The 21,379-nt window shown below is 38.8% G+C and overlaps 1 protein-coding gene across 13 annotated transcripts in view; it reads left to right on the forward strand.

Moving 5' to 3' along the window:
• RBMS3 (RNA binding motif single stranded interacting protein 3) overlaps nucleotides 1–21,379 on the forward strand; it is a 702,788-nt gene that overhangs the window by 545,239 nt on the left and 136,170 nt on the right. For all 13 annotated transcript variants that reach the window (XM_066991135.1, XM_066991136.1, XM_066991145.1 and 10 more), the window contains 2 exons: nucleotides 4,484–4,641; nucleotides 14,299–14,378. In XM_066991135.1, the coding sequence (XP_066847236.1) occupies nucleotides 4,484–4,641; nucleotides 14,299–14,378 (238 nt within the window). The remainder of the gene's footprint in view (nucleotides 1–4,483; nucleotides 4,642–14,298; nucleotides 14,379–21,379) is intronic.

Below are 21,379 nucleotides of genomic sequence, written 5' to 3' on the forward strand. Positions count from 1 at the left end.
GGGATTTTAGCATCCCAAGGTGGAAAAGCAGTGTTTTTTAATGTCTGGTGACAAGCCCCAGGAAGAATTAAATGAAAGAGGGAGAGTTTGGGCCACACTGCATGGGTCCAGGCACCACAGTCCCCACCAGTCCTGCAGCCTTAGGATGTGAACCTTTCCTGAAGACAGAAACTTGACTGTAAACTAGGTTGGATGATGAAAGGTGAGCAGTTTGCGGGGTGCTTACATTTATTTTTCTGGTTAGGCTCATCTTGTCTGCAAACAGGCACATTTTGAACAGTAGGACACTTGCCTTTTAAAGTGAGAAGCTTCGCAGCCACACTGGGGATGGGAAGCATGTATGGCACATCAGAGTTTGGGAAGCTGGGATGAAAAGGTTCAGGTGAAATGAGCACCTCCGAGCTGCAGAGGAAAAGATGGTGAAGAGCTCTGGTGCCAGATACAACACAGCCCCATGTGGGGAGCGGGGCCAAGGCTAAGCAATGTGCGTTGTGAGGAGGGTACATGGCCGTGGGGTCTTGTGCGAGGCATGGCTGGTTTCCCATATAGTGGCAGGGACATACCGCTCCTGTAATACGTGCTCACCTCCAAGCATAACATGCTTCACAAAGCTTCATCGCTTGGGGAAGGCTTTTTATCTTGTTTTAGTTTGTGGTGAGAGATATGGCTTCTTTGGGGTTATATTTCTCTTTAAAGGAAAGGGGTATTTCTCTAAATGTTATATTTGTATAGTAAGGAAAAATAACATGGATTTTTTTTTCCCTTTCTTTGAAAACACTGCTGCATTGTGGAGGGAGCGTTAGTGGCCTCATCTGTCTCTCTCTCTGCTTGCAGCCCTTGTTTATCACATTGATAAAAGATAGGATTGGTAAATCCTTGTGAGAGAGTGATGTGGCCTGCTAGTCTTTCATTCATCCTCAGAGTGTAGCTAAACTTTCCATGGATATTTAAAACAACGGCATTTAATCTCTAACACAGTTAAAAGGCTTATGTGTTCTTACACCAGAAGTGAGACACATTGGCGGCAGCTCTTATTTATTTTATTTGTTTGCCACAGCTTGAAAACTGAGTAGTCAAAAGAAAAAGTTCTCATTTTAATATTCTGCTGGAATGAATTGCTTCAGTGAAAGCAAAGGATGTTGTGCAGTTACTGAGGCATAACGCGGCTCTTTCCATCTTAGTCTGTCCTTTTGGCTGTGGGGATCTCATCTGCATAATACTGCAAAATTTTTTTTTCCTTAATATTGACAAGGGATGTCAGTCCCTGAGCACCAATTGGTTGATTAATCAAAGTCCTTAACCAGTCAAGGGGTAGAGGTTTGCATAATATTAATCGCCTCAATTGCTCAAATTGCCTGAGCCCCTCCTGCTGGCTCCAGGCCGGGGCAGGCCGGGCAGGGCCCCACCAGTGCTGTGGGGAGTGCGCTAGGCCATGCTGATGCGAGCCTACAGGAGGCAAGGGAGACAGAGGGACAACGGGCTGGGGCTGCTTTTTGTTTTAATTCGAGTTAATTGCAGCTAATGCTTTGTAGGCTCTGGCACGGTGGAAAGAAAATAATAAAATAAAAGCCAGCCCGTGCTTGTGCTGCATCCCCAGCGCTCCTGTGAGGGAACCCATTTGGGAGTTTCTGATGCTCAGCCATCCTCCGGCTCAAGGTCCAGGCAGACTGATGTAAATCAAATGTACAGTGATCATTATTTACCAAAAGTCCCCTGTTTCTCAGTAACTAATCAGTGAGTTGCTCAACCGCCGTAGCATGATTCCTTCCTGTGCAACACATTGCTGGAGTTGCCAACTTTGGGGCCCTCTTCCCCCAGACCTGCTCCAGTTGCATCAGCCTGTTGATTTCAAGTTACCAGGCATGTAGGAAATTCAGGTTCATATTTCTGGGAGCAAGTGGGGAAGAAGGGATGAGCTGAGACCAAATCTGGGACAGAGGAGGGAGCACTCCCTCAAAAGCTGCCTGGACGTGATCCTGGGCAAGCTGCTCTAGGTGTCCCTGCTTGAGCGGGTTTTGGACCAGATGGCCTCCAGAGGATCCTTCCAACCCCAACCATTCAGTGATTTTGTGATTCTGTGAGTTTCAAAGTACTTAGGAACAATGAAGACATTTCCTGATCTCCTATATCTTTCCATGTTTCCCTCTTGTGGCCTGTGCAGGAAAAAAAAAAAAAAAAAAAAGTATCAGGCAATAAATCTTAAAACAGTTTGCACACAAAAAAGGGGAAAGATGAAGAAAAAAATAAAGGAAAATGTTTAGTCTTTTTCTTTCTTTCTTCCATTTTTTTCCCCTCCCATAGCTAAAAATATAATCAGAAGCTCATATTCCTCTCTTTTCTTGCCTGCCTTCCACCCCAGCAATGTTTGCATGATTTCCCTTACATTGTCAATACTGTCCCCGTTCCAACCCCTCACTAATATCTTTTGGAGAGGAACTAGCTTTCTGATCTGCGTGAACGTAAATTGAAGTGAAAAAGAAAGGAGGACGACTGCAGGGAGAGAGGATTGGAAAGGGAAAGAATGTTTTTCTTTGGGGATTTTGGGGTTGTAACTTCTCAATTAGCAGTAAGTTTGCTGTCCGTGTGTGTGGTTTTTCTGTCCTCTGCACCTTCCTATAAGGCATGGTAATAATCGGGTATATTTTTATGGACAGCAGCTTGAAAATGTGCCTACATTGCCTACATTTACTTCTGTTTTGTAAAATAGCAGTGAATTCAACCTGCATGGTGACGGGTAGTTTCCAGGGGTAATGGGTCTGGAGATGCAAAGGTAGAATGCAATGGGCATTAAGCAGTATGTCCAAAGGCAAGTAGTCACAGTGCTTAGGTCAGAATCCAAATTATGCAGTAGAAAAGCATTACATGCCTCCTGATTTTGGAGCTTTTCTTCTCATCCAAAAGGGCTAAAATATCCCTTGAGCCTGGCATAGGTGAAGCTGAAAACTTTATTTGGCTTCTGATTCTGGTATTTTGCTAAGCTGGACTTTGTTTAGTCATCCATGTCCCTGTAAAGGATGGGCTTGTGAATCACAGCTTGAAACTCGGATTTCTGCTTTTCTTTTCAAAGCTTTGAATGTGTAAGGCAGAGATAGAGCAGACATCTTGGTTCTGTGCTGTCTTCATACATCTTCCAAAAATGGGACCTGCAATTCGTTGTGTTTGACAAGACACGTCTGCGCTGATTTTAATGGGATGTAATTTGAAACCAGTTTAGTTAAACTGGGGCAGATGGCTGCAGGACTGTGTGTGATTTCCTCAGCGTAAGGTTGTGGTGCTGCTGCAAGGTTGTTTGTCTGGTTTTAGGACACCCTCTAGCAAAAAAAAAGATAATGCTATCGTCATATGCATCTCAGTGTTGAACTAGTACAAATTCATTTTGCCCATTAAAATGTGTGAGAAACAAAATCCAAAAATCTGTCTCAGAAGACTTTGTTAGGTAATGTATTACCTGGCTTACTGCATAGCATAGAAATTGCATCTTACATTTTTGGTTATTAAGCATTAGATAAAATTAAGTCGTCATGCCTGATCTAAATGAGGCTTGTACTGACAGGTGATCAGATAGTAAGTAAAGCTGCTACCAGTGAATATGGCACTGGAGCCGTGAAAATTTGCAAGGTCTTAGCTAAATTGATTTAGTGTAATCAGGACCTGTTTGTCTGTAGACAAGGTTTTCATTTACCGTTTTAATACACTTATTTTGCATACTGCACCTCTGCCTCTTGTTTCTTTTCAGTTGTTCAGTAGGCAAGAACAGAATTGGAATATTCTGAGACTGAACGTGAAAACATAGCCTGAAATTCAAAAATAGAATGCAAAAACTGTCTTCAAATTTATTTTCTCAATTAGTCATATTGAAAACTTTACTTTATAATAATTTAAATTTGATCTGAGAATAAAGATGTGACCTGTGTTACCAGTACCTTTAGCGTGAACTGCAGAACTCCCTGCTCCCAGTTAGGTGTTCTTGCATATTACCTACCAAGACATTTTTGATAGGGGAAAAAAGAAGGAAAAGATACTGGGGAAAACGTCTGTGTTTTCAACCAACCTTACTCATGATGAACAGGTTGAATGGGAAGTCTGCAGGCTGGAAAGCACATCTGCTGAAAATATGTGTTGAGTTTTACTTCTTTATTTATGTTAACAGTGAGCACATTTGTGGAAATCATGTTTTCTTCACAATCTGTTTGTTAAATTAGGACACAAACCCAAGAACACTTGTGCATGAGAGTAATTTTCTATAAATGAGTAGTGTCACTGAGTTCAGTAAGAGCAGTCACGCACAAAGTTAAGCACATGCATGAGAGACTGTAGAAATTTTGCAAATATGTTGTCATCATGAACAAATTTCCTAGCTTCGCTTGTGATGCAGCTATAATTTTTTGGCTTGGTCTCCTTTTGAGTAGCCCTCATTTTATAAACCATAAGCTATTCCATTTTGCTAAGCCTAACTGAGGATGTTTGTCTTATTTTGTCACAGCAACAAGAGCAAGATCCCACAAATCTATACATCTCAAATTTACCCGTTTCCATGGATGAGCAGGAACTGGAGAATATGCTGAAACCTTTTGGACATGTCATTTCCACCAGAATATTAAGAGATGCTAACGGAGTCAGCAGAGGAGTTGGCTTTGCCAGGTAAAACCCTTACTCTTACTTGATTTATGCATATTTTTTGACTTTGGTCCTTTGCAAATGCTGTATGCTGTGTAACACTGAAGCCTCGTAGCTATCGAAAATGCAGAGCAGCACCTTTATCAGATTGTGCGTCTGTTCTTTCTACTGAGCTGAGGAATACCGGTGCAGAACGATGTTCATTTCATTGCTCCAGAAATTAGTTCACTGAATGTATGTATGGAAATAAAAATAGCTAGGAATAGTGAGCTATCCATGCAGTATCAAGCTTGGATAATAATAAATGTCCTACAGCAAAAAGAACACACTTGGTAAGGAAACTGTTTAAATGTCTAGCAAATATTTTGCAATAAGAAAAAGTAAATTTAGCAGTTGGAAGAGCAAGGGGGAGGAACTATAACTGAAAAAACACAGCTTCTTTGAAAGCTGCAAGGAACTCAAACCTATGAGAAGAGGTTAAGAAGAAATATTTGCATATAACAAGCACTGTCAGAGTAGTTTAGACAAAATGGGCAACATATTATTACCATGTAGCTCGTTGTCAGTACGGAAAGACAAGTTTCCATGTTTACTCTCAGGGAATATTTACATAGATTCTCCACAGCTTGAAACATTCTTAAATCAAACAGTTTTCTTTTGAAAAGCCAAGGAATGGAGAGCTATATATAGAAAGGTATTGAAAAAGCAAATAAGGAGAAGAGAAATCTGTAACTGTGCTGTAAATCAGTGTTCTGCTTCAAAAGAAAGTTCAAAAATAATAATGATAAAAAAAATCCCAAGTAATTGTTTCTACAGAATATTCATACATTGTGCTTTGTAGTGGAGGCAAAATGACTTAGTCATCCTTTGAATTTCTTTGAAATACACCATATCTTGGCATATCATGGCACTCATGTTAGTGTCATAACACCACTGAGTGAAATAGGGTACTGTATGATAAAAAGGTAGCTTGCAAGATAAGTGACATTGTAGTGTTACCTTTGTCCTTGATGTGAAAGATCATCATGCACAAACAATGTTAAGATAATGCTGTCTGAATTCAAATAGAAAAAGGCAAAACATTTATGCTGAAAGATGACATGCTGTTCTTTATGCATTCTTGCAGATAATAACGTGAATTTTTCTAGCTCACTAAATATAGATTGGTATAACTCATGGGTAAACTTGTATTTTAAAAATTGACTTTGTTTGTGAAAATGTATTGAATTATGTCACATATTCCAAAAAGCTTTTGTGATCTAATGTAAAGGTTGTGTAAATCACCATGCAAACAACAGAGGGGTAAAAACTTGGCTGTATTGAACTATACCACTTATTTTGCATTGACCTGAGAGAGGCCAGAATTAATACAGAAATTTAGAACTACAGTTGAATACTGACTCTTGTCTTCGCAGAATTACCAGTACAAGCTGTAATTACATGACCACCTGATCTTCTTTTTGTAATAGTGTGCTATTCAGTATCATTTTACTGCATGTCACTCAAAGGAGATGAATTTGTTTAGCTTTGCTTGTAGTCATGAGGGTTTCTTTCTAGTGTACCTACATTGTGAGCACACGCTGATTGGGTATCAGCAGTGTACATCTAGGGGATGGCAGCTGCATTTCAGACCAGTTAAGATTTCAGAAGACTTTTTTTTAAGATTTTCAGGATCAGCAACCCATGTGGTGATCCTGCCTATTATATCTTCTGACTGGGGCCCTTTTATCAGTGTAGCTGCCTGCTTGTGGAAATGCCCCATGCTGCTTACTTAGCACAGCTCTTAACTGAGCCACAGAAGCACAGGACAAGAAGTTAACTTTGCAGACACTAAAACCCAGCAATTTTGGAATTTGATGTTTCACAATTATTAACTAACTACTGTGAAGATTAAAAATCACTTTTTGATTCTGTCTAATTATGTGAATGGTCAATCTCAAAATAAGTATATTCAAAAAGTAATCAGAAGTAAAGGCTTACTGTAGACAACTATTGTCACATTTTTTTCCTGAATGAATATGATTAGGAGTTTCATAATGCTGCAGGTGGCTACTTAATCATTTATAACCTGGGTAACTTCAAATGTTCTTAGATCACACTCTTAGATCTTGGATCTGAGTAATGTCTGGTCACATTAAAGTTCATCCTTTTTAAAAGTACGCACATACAAAACTAGCTCTCTTTTTTAAGCTGTTAAATTATTTCCTCTTTTGCATCCCTCAAAAGCCGCTGAACAGATTTTCCTGAAACTTTCCAGAATGTTTCATTGTGGCTTGAACCCAACTTTGCCTAGCTACACCCTGGGGGAGATTTTGGGGAGGAGAGTTACGAGCAAGGGGCCAGAGAAGGGTAACTTTGGACTCCAGCTGTGGCTCCACAGAAATCCATTCAGTTGAAAGGGAATTGCTGTAACCTCTGGACACCCACCTCTGCCTCACAGCTCGCCCATCTTTGTACTTCAGATCCTGTGCTACCTGGCTCCAGACTGCCCGTGGGAGCTGGCATTCAGCAGGGTTTGTCTTGCTGCTGGTAGCTGGCACCATGGGTTTCTGCCAACACCGGCAAGCAGAAGCTGGGACTGACAGCCGGTAGAAAGTCTTTGTCTTTCACACAGTAGAAAGACAAATGAGAAGGAGGGGCAAGAAATACTAATAAGCAGGGAATATGGAAAAAGGAGGAGGTGCAGATGAGAAGCTTTGTGTTCAGTCTGTCGTAAGATTGCTTGTAGAAAGAGGGAATGATGCAGTGTTACCCTCACACAGGGATTTCATCACAAGACTTAAAACTATAGGCGTTTCTCTTAAATCCCTATTGCTGAGAGTCATTCAATGACTTCAGCATCTGATCTTTCATTTAGAAAGTGTAAGTGGATTCCTCAGAGCTTAAAATGAAAGCATAGTCCTTAATCCTCAAAAGAAGCAAAGGAAAAAAAAAATCCAAAGCAACTGGATTTGAAGACATCTTTTTCTGAGATACAATTTTAAAGTGGCTCTGTCATCTTTTATGATTTCGGTTTTGCAAACTGACCATTAGCAAAGTTGTTGGTGAGAGTAAAAAGGAGAGTAGGTAAGAGAGAAGGTCTTAGAGGGAGGCTGGAGATACTGGGTTTGAGAAGGCACCAAAAGCATGGAGAAAAATACTTAAATTCATCCTGAAGATGTGCTGTCACTACAAAGATGACTCTATGTGCCGAAAGACCTGACTTTCCAAAGGCCTGTAAAGGGTGACTGCCAGGTTTTGAGTGGGAGAAAATCTAACACAAAGTGGAGCCAAAGCAGTGGTGATTTTTTGCTAAATGAAAAGGGAAATATTTAAAGGGAGATTTCTGCGGATCAGTGGTAATGCTGCTTTGGAGGCAGAGAAGTGTCAGCAGCACCAGGGGATAGGGAACATCCAGGCAGTTTAAGGATGCATTTGTGAAGAAGGGAAATGCTTTGTTCTTCCTTATTCAAGGGTTTAATTGAAGGCAGTTGAAAAGGTGTTATAAAAGGTGCTATAAATTTAACTTGAACAAATCCATCATCTGGGACAGTAGTGCGGGCTTAGATATGATGAGGATCATTCCTACTTTCAGTCAGAAGAATGATCTGTCAAATCCTACATCTTCCCCAGGAAATTGCTTTATAATTGGATATCTCAGATGAAACTGGAAATCCCAAACATGCCCCAAAGACTATGTGTGATATCTGTATAATATTCCAATGCCTTCAGTGATAAATTTTCATTGAAAAGCCTCCCTGGAAGGGGTTCACAGCAGCACTGCAGAGTGCTGGAAACTTCTGTGGAATGAGAATGTGTCTCCAAAATCCTCAGATTTCCATCTGGCATTGCAACCCAGATCAAATTTTGGTAAACCTAGTGCATCCCTGAGAATATTGCCAGACTTGAGGCTGCACTTCCAGGGAGATGCAAATTCCAGAGTGGGACAGGTGAGGCAGGATCCCAGAACAAATATCAGTGGGTAGCCATAACATGAAAATAGGCATGAAGCCCTTAAAGGTGAAGAAGGAGGAACAAAGAAGGTTAGGAGCCATCAGGTAATTTGGTTTAGCAATTTTCATTACCCAAGCCCTAGGTACTGTGAAGAGAACTCTTTGGGACACAGAGAAGGGGACAGGGAAACAATGGGATATACCTTGGGGAGGGTCTTACTGATACCACTGAATCAATGAAATAAAAATTAGGGGTTTAGAGCCCCCCAGTAAAATGCCATTAAAGTATTATTTAAGTATCCTCCCTACAGAGATAGCAATGTTAATAATACCATACGTACATGTACCACAGTCAACTGAACAGTGGAGCAAGCGCTTTATAGGTCCTTTTAAACAATAAAGTGCAAAGAAAGAATTAGAAACCACTAACTTTTTTATTTTGTTTACTGTCTTGTAACTTAAAACGACCTTGCAAGATTCACCCCCCAAGCGACGTTTTATAACAAAGTCATAAGCCTCTGAAAACAGAAATTTATGATGGAAATGCTGACAGTCAGACAGTCAAGTATTGCACTGCTGGCGGGTACCAGTATAATGCTTAACCTGAGACTGTGAAGACAGTAGCATAAATCAGCCAGGGTCTAGGTGGAAATGGCTGTGTGTTCGTACTATTCTTCTTCCAGTAACGTGAGAAAATTTGTCCAACATAAACTGTCATAAAAGCTTGTTACGATGCCATTCCCACTGAAAGACCCAAGTCAAGAGTTTCTCAGTTAGTTGTCTCTATCATCTCAGAGCAGAAGGAAATGTTGAGGAGATACTTGTGTCCCTTTGAGAAAGAGCAGGGGGGTCTATAATGGGGCATTTATCCATCTTGTGGTGTTTGGAGTTTAGGCTCTATCCTTGTCTTTTCCCTACCTTGTGCTCTTGGTGGAGCTTCCAGTGGGATGCATTTCTCTGCCAGCACATGTTTTTTATTAAACTTATCTCCTGCTTATCTGGACTTTATATGTCTTAAATTTAGTCTTTGGAAACAACATTTGACTCAACAACTGAAAGGGAGTGACAGAAAATGGGAAACAAGGATTTGAGCCCTCACGGGGTCATTAATTCTATATATAGCATTTTCGCGTGGATTTCAGTAGAAATGGATTGGTTCCAGTTTCCACTCAAACAAAATGAAAGAGCCAAGCTTGTAATTTGTATATTCTTTTCCTCAAAGGAAGCTGCACGTCTTCCAGGGTTTTTCAGGACAAAGTAGGTGTCATTTAGTTACATCAGATTTCTTCTGAAACAAGCAGGTTTCTCTGTGAAGTGGAAGCGCCATAGCTCTGTGGGGGGAAACTGATTCAGGCAGCTCCGAAGAGTCCCCTGGGCACAGTAGGCTATGCTACAGGATGGCCCAAACCCTCAGAGGAGGATTGTAACCTGTCCTCGCTGGGGTGCTTTCTGCAGATCTCGTGTATCCATCTGTGATCGCAGACAACCTCCTGTCGTTCATGCAAACAGGAATGAACATGAAAAATACACAAGCAAGGCACACTTGGAAAAGACATTATTTATGAGCAATGAGGACATCTTGTCAAAATGATTATCTTTTCCTACACTGTAACTGACAAGGGGAACATTATTTTTCATCACAAAACAGTTTTAAACCCCAAAGTGCAAGCATCTAGAAGCAATCGCTTACCAGTAAGCGATAAGCTGGGGACAAAAGATACCTGAATCAGTTATAGGGGAAAAGAAAATCACAGGTTGTGGCCATGTTAGACTTTTAGGATGCCTGGAATTAAATCAGCAAAATAAATTAAAGAAGTTATTGAACATAGCACTGTAGAAGAATGACGAGTAGGACATAAGGAGGACTGGGTGCTAAGAAGCCTCATACTAATCAAAGCTATTTTGTAGCTTTAGACTGTTTAAAGCCATATAATTTTCTCTGAGTTCTTTTATATCACAGACGGTTGATGTATTATCTCAACATTAGGTAACTGGGAGTACTTGTCTTTTACTAAAATACAACTTTCAGAAGTGATTTGAAGATATAGAATTAAAAAAAAAAAAAAAAAAAACACAACTTCTTTTTAAGTATGTGTGCCAGTGGGTCATCTTCCTTATAGTTATATATTTCTGTCTGATTTCTCTTCTACTTTTATCTGATTCTTATCACAACTTTCTCAACCAGATTAAAGAACTTAGCACCAAGTTTATTCTCCCCACAGAGATACTTATGCACCTCTCTCAGGCTGCCCCTCTAGTCATTTTATTTTGTTTTTTGATAGGCTAAAGAAATTGAATTCTCCAGTGTATATTCTAACTGTGGCGTCAGTTCTTCAGACTTCTCCACTGCAAAATACTGCAACTACTTTCCTACTATCATCTTTGCAAAATGCCTTAAATAGTAAAGAAGCATTATTCCTGATTTTATTAATAAAATAAAACAATAATATTTGTATGTTGATGATAACCTAAGTGTGGTAGTAATAATTTCATCTTTAAATATTTACTTGCAATATAAAAAATACAGGCCTGATTCTCATTTACAATATTATTATTAAGCAAAGAGACTATAGGGTATATGTAAACCAAACCCACATTTTACTACTAACTGGTAATTACATGGTACTGAATATTTCACATGTAATAATTATGTAATCATCATGTTATTCTTTGTGTATAAATTTTATTAAGTTGTTTCTTGACACTGCCTCAATCTTTATAATAAACATGTATAAGAGCTTAATTTTTAAATCTTTTCCTTTTTTTTTTTTTTCTTTTCCACGTTGAAGGTTACCTATTACTTATAACACATAGTGACTACTTTGGAACCACTACAGTCTGTAGAGAGAATAATATACATTTTTAAAATTATCTTAAAAAAAAGTATTTAACAGCAAGAGGTGAACCTCAGATGATGTGTTTTTGTTTGTATTTGCCTAATATTAATTATCTTCTGTTGTTGTTGTTGTCTTACTGAATCATCATAAATTTGTAAATTATGTCTTGAAAAATGATAATAACAGTCTTCAGATTTTTTAAATGAACTCCATTTCCAGTGGGACGGAATATAGTTAGTCTAGTTACTTATATTCTACTTGAGAAATTTTTAGTTTTATACATAGACACAACTGGAAATAAATTTTCACATTTATCTTAGTTTTTTTTGGGTTTGGTAGTTATCATTACATTTTAAAATATCAGAAAAATCTTGCCTATGGCTTTGATATTTTTTTTTTCTGCAATGCATTTCTAGACTCAAAATAATACTCAGATATATTGTAGGTATCTCCAAGGTGTATCTGAACATGAATTATTATCTAAGATTCTCTTTGGATCAACATCAAAAACATACCATTGAAGAGTTTGAAAATTATGCTTTGCGAATGATCTGATCAGAAACAGATTTTTATTACCATGTGAAGCTGATGTCCTCACCTTTCCAGCAGGAGCTGAATAGTTGTACCTTTCAACAGAAATTTTGGAAGCATCTAATATCTTTACGTATCCTCCAGAATGTAATTTGCCACTTTTTGTTTCATCAATTGTGAAATAAAAAATAAAAAGTCACTGACAAATAGATTGAAGAGTGCTCTTCCCCCGAGTTTACCTATGTTCTGCTGACATTACAAACCCATCCCCTGGAGCTTAGCTTTTAACATGTTGTATTGCTGTTAGCGTTCTTAAATAGCGGGCTCAGCCTTTCAACATTTTAAAACGTTTCTGTCTCAGACAACGTGAATAAACTCATGAGAGAAAACGTATTTTGTCTGGGTGCAGCCGGAGGGGAGGTCTACCCCCGGCGGACCCACTGCGGAAGGAAGGCACGCGGGGACTCAGGTGGCAGAGACAGGGGACGGATGCAGTTGTTACTCAGCAACGCATCTGGAGGGAGCACATATCGGCGGCTTTGTGTGCTGTGCTGCCTTTCCAAACCAAGTCGGTAATGCTAGTGTTGGTTTCAAGTGAAGCGTGTGCCAGATTACAGATAGCTAGCAATGGTATTTGAGAGCCGTTAATTGTGAAACTTGAGAAGAAAATGTGCGCTCTTTTTAAGGCTGCTTTTCGAGTGATGGCCTTTTTATCCCAGAACACTGTGGATTTCGCTTTTATTCTCTCCCCACATAAAATGCACGAAGTGCACTGAGTCTCTTTCACTTGGCAGCTTATATATTGCATTCTTTGCAGGGACTGCTTTGGCTTGTTAAAATGTGCCCCATGTATTAAAATGAAATTGTCACTGCTGTGTGGTGCAACATAACATGGTTTGACACTAAGCGCCTGCAGCTACAGAAAACAGACTTTTATTGCATGTATTCTTCCCGAGACAAGAGCCTCTGAAGGCAGACATTCGCTTAGTTAAATCCGAATGAAGCCAAAGTGAACAATCTAAGTTGCTGTCTGCGCGCCTGTAGAAACAGCCCAGCCCGTACGATATGCAGTGAAAACAGGGATAGATCCCAGAAGCGACAATTTTTAATGATTTCAGTTGAAACAAACTGACAAAAGACTTTGCTTGGAGTGTTGATCGGGGTTTTTTGGGGTGTGTGTGGGGGCAGTGGTCATTTTGGTCCCTCTTACCCTGGGAGACAAACTGCTGCTCTAAACTCTATGTTGAGCCCCTAACCTGCGAGCTATGCAAGAGGCATGTTACTTTTTCCCAAAACCATGTGATAGGAAGAGTGGCGGATAAATTCATTTTTAAAAGATCTAAATCAGTGAGAAGTAAGAAATATTTGTCAGTGGTGTTACTTTGCAGGGAGTACCTGGAGGTAAGAAGTAATGCATTGAAGGGATATTGAACCTAGCTTTTAAACACTATTTTACTAAGAAAAACAAAATGAATATTTTTTTAGCTTAATAGTATTATTTTTCTCTCTTTCCTCTCTTCAGACTTTTTTATACCCAGTCTGTAGCAGAGTCAATGAACCACTGCGAACTAGCATGCAGTCAGTTTTTAAGACCTGAACAAATGGTGAATTCCCTGATGAGATATAGCCATGGTTTAGGATTTGACCAGTAACTTTGTACTCTTTGACAGTTTGCTCAATAATGTACGTACTAGTTCACTGTTAGTGCTTTAATGACTCAATGCTGAAAGTTATCTTGAGGTCATAAAAGATGAACCGGCCAAGATTACATGCGAATTACCATCTTCAAACAGAATTTGGCTTTATGTAATAGGCACACATACTGATTATGTTAAGTTTTGCCCTACTGTCCATCTTTGCAGTGTTTTTTTTTCAACATCGGTATCTCTAATAATTAAATAATAATAATTAACGTTACTTAATCTTCTGGGTTCTTCCCCAAATCCTGTAATTATTTTTTTTTTTCATGGCATTTGAAGTTGTTATGGGTGCATGAGGGATCTAGAAACAATTCTAGATTATTATGCCATTCCAGGCAGCACACGAGAGCATAAAGAATGTCCTTGTTCAGGGAGAAACCCCGGAGCCAGGAGGGAGCTGCTCATTGACACTGCAGCAGCTCACACACAGCTGGAAACGCAGCTGCAGGCTTTGAGGGTGGCAGGTCCTCCTTGCAAGCCACACTGTACCGTAACGAGCTCAACCAGTTTCTCTGCAGAAGTCAGCAAGAACAGCTTTGAAGATTTCTCTCAGCATCTGTGCCTGTCTTTTTTTTTTTTTTCCTTCTCTATTCCTTTTTGTTTTTGCTGACTGAGCACTTTCGTAACAGTCTAGTAACACATATTGCCTCTACCCTCATCCCACCCTCTTCTCTTTTCCAGAATGGAGTCTACAGAAAAATGTGAAGTAGTAATTCAACATTTTAATGGCAAATATCTGAAAACCCCACCTGGTCTACCAGGTAAGTGTAGCCATCGTTACGAAATTTAAAATTTACTGAAGAGTTTGGAATACAGAAATGCTGGGGTGTGTGTTGAGAGGGACTCACACCGCTGGTCCTGCTGAGAGGGCATACAGCTTGCCTGGTTGAAGCCAGTCATTTTTGACCCATAACAGTTTCTTCTCTGCCCAAGTTTGTATTATTCAAACATTTATGTCTGACAGTTGTAAATTTAAGTACACATAAAATTCATATTGTCTTGCTGTTTCTCTCTTTTTTAATGTGTATATTGTGTGTGACTTTTTCCAATTTGAGCAAAGACCACGCAGGTAAATGCCAGTGCTTTTCTAACAACCTAGGAATATAACTAGATCAGCAATTGCATTATAGGTTATAAAACGGCCAGAATTTCAGGTTGTAGTAGCTTTCTGTTCTTTACAGTTACTAGGTATTAGTATCAACAGCAGCAGCTTTTAATGCTAACTGAGGATATTTCAAATATGAAGTGATTTTATACCATTTGTACTTGCAATGGCTTAATGAAACCCTGCCATTTTCTGATGACATCCATCAAATACATTCAGTGGTATGTCCCTGCCATGTCAAAAACAGTCCCAGTCCATATCTTGCTTTTGAAATTTTCAGCTGTCATGTTTATGGTCATCAGCTGTGCAAAGTTTAGTGATCAGGTGCCTGAATCTTACTGGATGACAAGACTTCCCTGAGGCCACAGATCTGTGAAGACTTCTCCCTCAAATTGTTTAAAGAGCTACTTGGAGTTCCTAGTATTAAATGAGCATAAAATCCTTGCAAGAATTGTGTCCTAAGTAATTCTCTACTTTTTTTTTTTTTTTTTCATTATACTATTTCCTTTTTTGGTTACTTTCATTAAATTCCTTCTTATTCCTCGCCTGGTTCTTTATGCAGAAGATGCACTAAATTCTCTAATTAAAAGAGAGCCATCTGCACAACTACGGTGTACAGTAATTGTATGCTGCAATGTACGTATAAATTTTAGTCAAATCACCTTCATGAAAGAGTATAAAACTTTTAGTGCAAGCTGGAAGACTCCATTTTATGGCCCTCTCTTTCAAAAGTAGTCACTGACAGGTTTTCTTAATACCAGCTAATGTATGTTATTTATCTGAAGTGCAACGGACTCAGGCTGCATAGAACAAAGAGTAAAGCAGCACAGGTGGAAGAGACCTTAAACCATTGGCATGCTTTTCTGTGTGCATACATTAGGTCACAATAGCAATCTGTTTAATATCATAGCAACACCCAATGGAAAGAGTGTGAATAGCAAGGATTTGGGAAGAGCAGCTTCATCATTAGAACCCTGCAAGCTCCGTGGTTACATTCCCAGTTGTGTTAGAGAGGACAGATAACGTGAGCTAGAAATAAAGCAGAATATTTTTACAGTGCCAGAAACAAAAAGAACTACATGATAAAGAGTGAAAGCTAGAAGTTGAAAGTCATTATTTTATTTTATTTTTATTTTAAATGATCTTTTGGTCAGGAATATGCTGGGTGTTCAACAAAAGTGATGTGGGACATCAAAATAGGAGTCTTGATAAGATAGAGTACTTATTCATGTTCCAAGAGATACAGTGCAATTTGATTTTAATGGTTATAAGTTTCTCTGATGTGTTTTTCTCTTGATTGTTGTGCTCACATGGTATTTAGTTGCAAGGATGACCTGGGAAGTGACTATTTTAAGAGTTTTCATTTACCTGAATGCCATTCAGATGCAGGTAAAGTATAATGCAGCACGGGGCAAACCAGCAACTGAACTCACTCAGTTATGCACTAGATATCTATCCCATTTTATCCTCAGTTTTTGGAGGACAGAGTTTGTAGCTCCAAACACAGATAATTAGAAATTATCATAGTGTATTTGATCCACATAAAAGATAATATTTGCACCTCATTATTAGGTTAAGGCACTCTTCAAATCTATATTTAAAAGTTTTCTCATATTCATTTATCTTCTTGTTTAGAAGCCAGAGAATAAACATGATCACTTGAGTAGTTGGGTTGATTGAAGTGATACAGGCCACTCATATTATTTACCTTTGACCACTGCAAAAAGCAGTCAGTTCTAGTTTCTTCTTCTTAATGTAGTTTGCTGTAGAGCTTCTACTCAGTTTCTACTTATTGGTTATGCACCTATATTTAAACATTTCAGCAAAGTATAGAAGCCTCGTGCTTTATCCCCCTCCTGGCAGTTGCTTATCTTCCAGCATGGAGAAGGAAAGAGAATCGAGTCTCCTGGAAAATCACAGTCAGAGTCTGAAAATTATCCTCCCAGCGTCTCAATAATTGTCATAGAAAGAAAATCATCTCTAATTATTGCTGTGACCTCTTTATGGATTTCGGTTAAAAAATGAGGAACCGGAGACCATTAGTAGAAGTATGCAATGCAATCTGTTATTAACCTCTACTGCTCAAGACATGATCTTACTGTGAGAGAAAACTAATCAATCCTTTTAGGGTTAAATTGAATTGATTGTGGATATTCAGATGGATTTCTTTCAGGCCTACTAGTGAAACGGAAGGGTCTTAATTTTTTGTCCACATACCTCACCTAAGCTCTCATATTCTGGTTCAGGCTTGCCATCTAGTAACAGGTTGGATGAGGCCCATAAGAAAATAAATCGACCTGGCTGCAGGCCGTTTGTGTTACCCTGCTCCCTGAGGCAGTGGGTTTATGGACCAGACAAGCTATTTTGACAGCTAGGCATTCCTGCTGATGCTGAGCAGCCTGTCAGAGAGACGGGGCACCACAGCTCTGCCTTTCACAGTGAAAAACCTGTAGGCCTGTATTATATCCTCTTGAAGGTCTATCTCAGACATTCATTTTGAATACCAAGTTCTTTCCCAACTAGTGTTTCCTTCCAACTAAATGTAAATTTATTGTTTGGTTTGTTTGTTTGCTTGCTTTTTCAGTCTCCAGAGGAAAGTAAGTTATGTACGTGAGCATTTGAGCACAGCCAGGAGTCACACATCTGTGCTGGCCTTGGCTAACAATATATCAGGAAAAAGTAAATCTGTGTTGCTTCTGCAAGGAAAGGAGGACACACAGGGCACTCTGAAGGCCCTGTATTGTGTCCCTGCCCAAGACAAAACCATATCATTCTTTGTGGACTTTCTAACTTCAGCTACTGTCTGTTGTCAAAAAACCTGTAGAGCTGAGCATTTGCAGCTCCATACTGCTCTACTCCAAGACAGTGACAGTGTAAGGGTTATTTTCTGGCACTCTAAACGTTTTGCTAGTCAGATGTGTAATGTCTAGGTAAATTGAGCAGTATTACGTCCGTATTAGTGAATTATTCTCACTAAGGGGGCTCCTCTGTCCAACTGCTTGGCTTCACTCCATTCCAAAGGGAATTGCTCCACCGTCCTGCTTGCTCAACTAATAGGCATTTCATGATGTTCAGTCTTAGATATACAGCGCAAGATAATTGGTTGTCTCATAAATAATTAGTTAATATCTTTCCATTTCTTCCAGACTGAGAAAGAACATTTGTCTTGAGAAATCTGCAAAACATCAGTACTCAGCAGATTCCATGTGAAATTCATAAATAGTCTGAGTAGCTTTGGTTGATATATTTTTTTTCTGTTAGTTTTTCTTTTTTTTTTCTCTATTAGCAGAGCTGCAGAGCTTCTCTGAGGTAAATAATTGACCAGGGCCTAATAGGTCTTTTTTTTTTTTTTTTTTTTTTTTTAACTAGAGAGTACAGCCCCACATGAAACTAATTGTTTAGGCCCTTTATTGCCCCTCTGAAAGAGAAGTCAGCAAATGAATACATCAGACTATAGCACTCTACATCTCAGTCAAGATGCGAAGAGCACTATTCATGATGAAGGTAGCTTGCCCTTAGCCTTCCAATGCCGCATCTCTTTTTGTTGGTGAATAGGGGGACTTTGATATGAAATCTTGCTAATCTATCATATTTTTCAGTGACTGAATTGAAGTAAAAATGCCTGTTTTTTTCATCAGTAGCAACCTAATTTCTCCTTAGATGGGCAAGCATTGAGTACAGATTTCTCATAGAGTTTTTGAACTGTTCAGCTCCCAGTACACCTGGATGTCTTAAAAAAAATAAAAATAAAAAGTCTCTTTTTGAATAAATTCAACGGCTTAACAAGTTCTTACTTTCCTCTCTGGAATTTCACAGGAACATGCATCAGTTGTGGTAATTATCCTCTGCTGATACATCCATTATGTTCCCTCACAGCATTTTCTAGTAATTATAGTACTTCCTAAATTTCATTTGCTTTGTAAATACTTCTGATTGTCAGAGGCCATTTGGCCAATATCTATCTCAGCGAAAATTTCAAGGAAGTGAGACACATGAATACAGTGCATGCTCAAGAATATTCGTCTTTCAGAGTGGGTCTATGTGGCTTTTACTACTACTTTTCCTGCTAGGTTATAAATACATGATAAACAGAAAGAGGTGGGAAGCATTATATATTTTTGTGTAGGTTAAGAACCCTACTAGTAACAAGTGACTGTGGCATTACAGAACTATTACTAGAGCAGCAACTCTTAAATAGAAAGAAATTATTTGCAACAATACTGATATATTTGCAAATACCTCAGGCAGCAAGATCTTTATTTAAATAATGATCATTATCAGTCATGCATTTTTCTCTTGAGTAGGGCCAAAGCACTACATTTCTGTGGACTCATTTCACCAGAAGGAACAGGTATTTTCTACCTCTCTAGTTCGTTTCAGTATTTCTCTAGGGTCATCTCCTGGATTCTCTAAAGTCAAAGAGTAAATTCAAATGTTTAATTTTTGCTTCAGAGAGGCAGACTTAGAACATGGAGTTACATATTTAAGAGCAATGTGTTTTCTAGGAGATCATGACCAAGAGTAAAAACTAGAACTAAGAACTAAAAAATAATCCAGTTGAGGGTTAATTTTGCAATGGATAAAAGCAAAATTTTAAGCTATTTATCTTCTTTTCATATTGGGTGAACAAATGATATCTTGTCATTAGTGACGCTGTAATTCTTTTTCTGAATGAATGGACTTAAAATGTATTATTTGATAACTTCTTAGCCCCTTATGTCTTAATTTGCTTCTTCAACTTTTTGGTTATTTATGTCTCTTGATTTATATGTATAACCACTGAAAAACTATTCCAAAACTGTTTCCTTGGGGACTTTAAGTCACTTTATCAAGGTAAGTAATGCATTACCATAAATATCCATGTCTTACTATCTCTCTCTCTGTGCATATATGGATATGTATTTGGCATTTTAGACACGACAGAACAAGAGGCAAAAGTAGAAACTAGGTACTGGTTTATAGTTAGCTTAAAACAATTGCGCTCTACAGAGACCTTTGAATAAACTATATTCTGCCAAATTTCATACTGGTAATACTCTGTGGAGCCGGTTTAAAAAGAGGATTATCTGCATTGTTATCCTCAGAAAAGATCTATGTTCAGAAAAATAAAATTTATTTCCCTCATTTGTATCTTCATTTCCTTTAACATATATGATATTAATGTTATCTGGATCCCTTACGTTATCTACCTTCTAAGAATTCAGTTTTGTAAATATTTTCATTGTTATCTGCTGAGTTCAGTAAATAAATCCTTCCCTACTATATCAGAAATATGATCCTTGTAAAGACTCCTGTAAAATAACTGTTAAACAAATTTTCAGTTTCTTTATCCTGTCTCCAATTCCTGGATGTCATTTTTTATGGAATCACTGTTATCTTTCACTTTCTCTGCTCTGTGAGTGCACGTGCTCAGCTCATTGTTAGCTGAAATCTCTTTTACATCTCAAACCCTATAAACATCCTTTTGATTTCTGTCAGTTCACAGTCTTTGTCTTTGACTGTGTAGGTCTTTAATAACTTCTGTTACTGCACCCGAGTCCTGGTGATGACCACGAGGTCACTGTAACTCATCCTGCTTTTCAACTCAGGTACTCCCCATGTCCTCAGCGGTGTGCAGGCAGCAGTCCCCAGCTCAGGTTTCTGTGGAAAACTGCTCGGTGCAGAACGGGCTCTGTGGACCCCTTGCCTAGGTTGTGTTGGATGTTGGGAGGTGCCTCAGTGGCATATGAAGAACAGTGTGTTTCTGGGGAAATACATTTTGATTGTTCAGATATCATATAAGAGTTAAAATCACATAGACTTTGCAGGAGATGGTAATAAAAACAGACTTTCTCCCAAGAAACTGTAGGATAGGTGCAGAATTAGTAGAAAATTTAAAACCATCTGTTCAGACAGCACTTCCCTAGTTAGGTCTCTGTGGCTTTGTCCTGTGGCTTGTGGATACGTGTGGCGTGGCCAGCCTCATCAGTGCTTCATCTTCTGTTCTCCCATTTAGAGCTGTGACTGTCACGCAACACCAGCAGAGGCTCTTGGCCTTGCCCTCCTTGTAGAGCTCAGCCAAGTATGGCTTGTCCTTAATCCCATTTGAATTGACTCTTCCGCCCTAGATGTGCAATATTTTATGACTTCAACTGAAATGGAGTTTTTTCTTGAACTATCTCCTTCCTTTCAAAGACAGACTTTAAAAGTCAGAAAATAGTTATGTTGCTTCATGCCATTCTTGAGAATTTCAAATGTGAAGTATGTCATTTCTGATCACTGAACAACAGAGGTTTCTCCATCTTTAGCTCCTTTCTTTTTTTTCACTCCCTTTGGTTAGCATGATACAGAATTAGATGTCTACCCAGTAACCACAATAGCAGGTAAGCACATTTCTTGGATGAACATGAGTTGGGTTAATTTGTATTTTGGACATTAGGAGGTGTGTATCAGTGCTAAATCACATAATTTGTATTCTTCAGGGAATTTGTGTGAGAAAAGACTTAGTGCCAACTTTGTCTAGGGCTTGATTTTCCAGAAATACATAAAGATGTTGATGATGGGGAAGGTCTCAGAAAATCTGATGTGGTACATTTTAGTTGTTGTTTCTGTGTTTTATTTATGCTGGTACTTGTCTGTAAGTTCTAAGGAAAATAACCATATGGTTTAGTATTTTAA

The sequence above is a fragment of the Anser cygnoides genome, chromosome 2 (genome assembly GCF_040182565.1).
Source record: "Anser cygnoides isolate HZ-2024a breed goose chromosome 2, Taihu_goose_T2T_genome, whole genome shotgun sequence".
Lineage (NCBI taxonomy): Eukaryota > Metazoa > Chordata > Aves > Anseriformes > Anatidae > Anser > Anser cygnoides.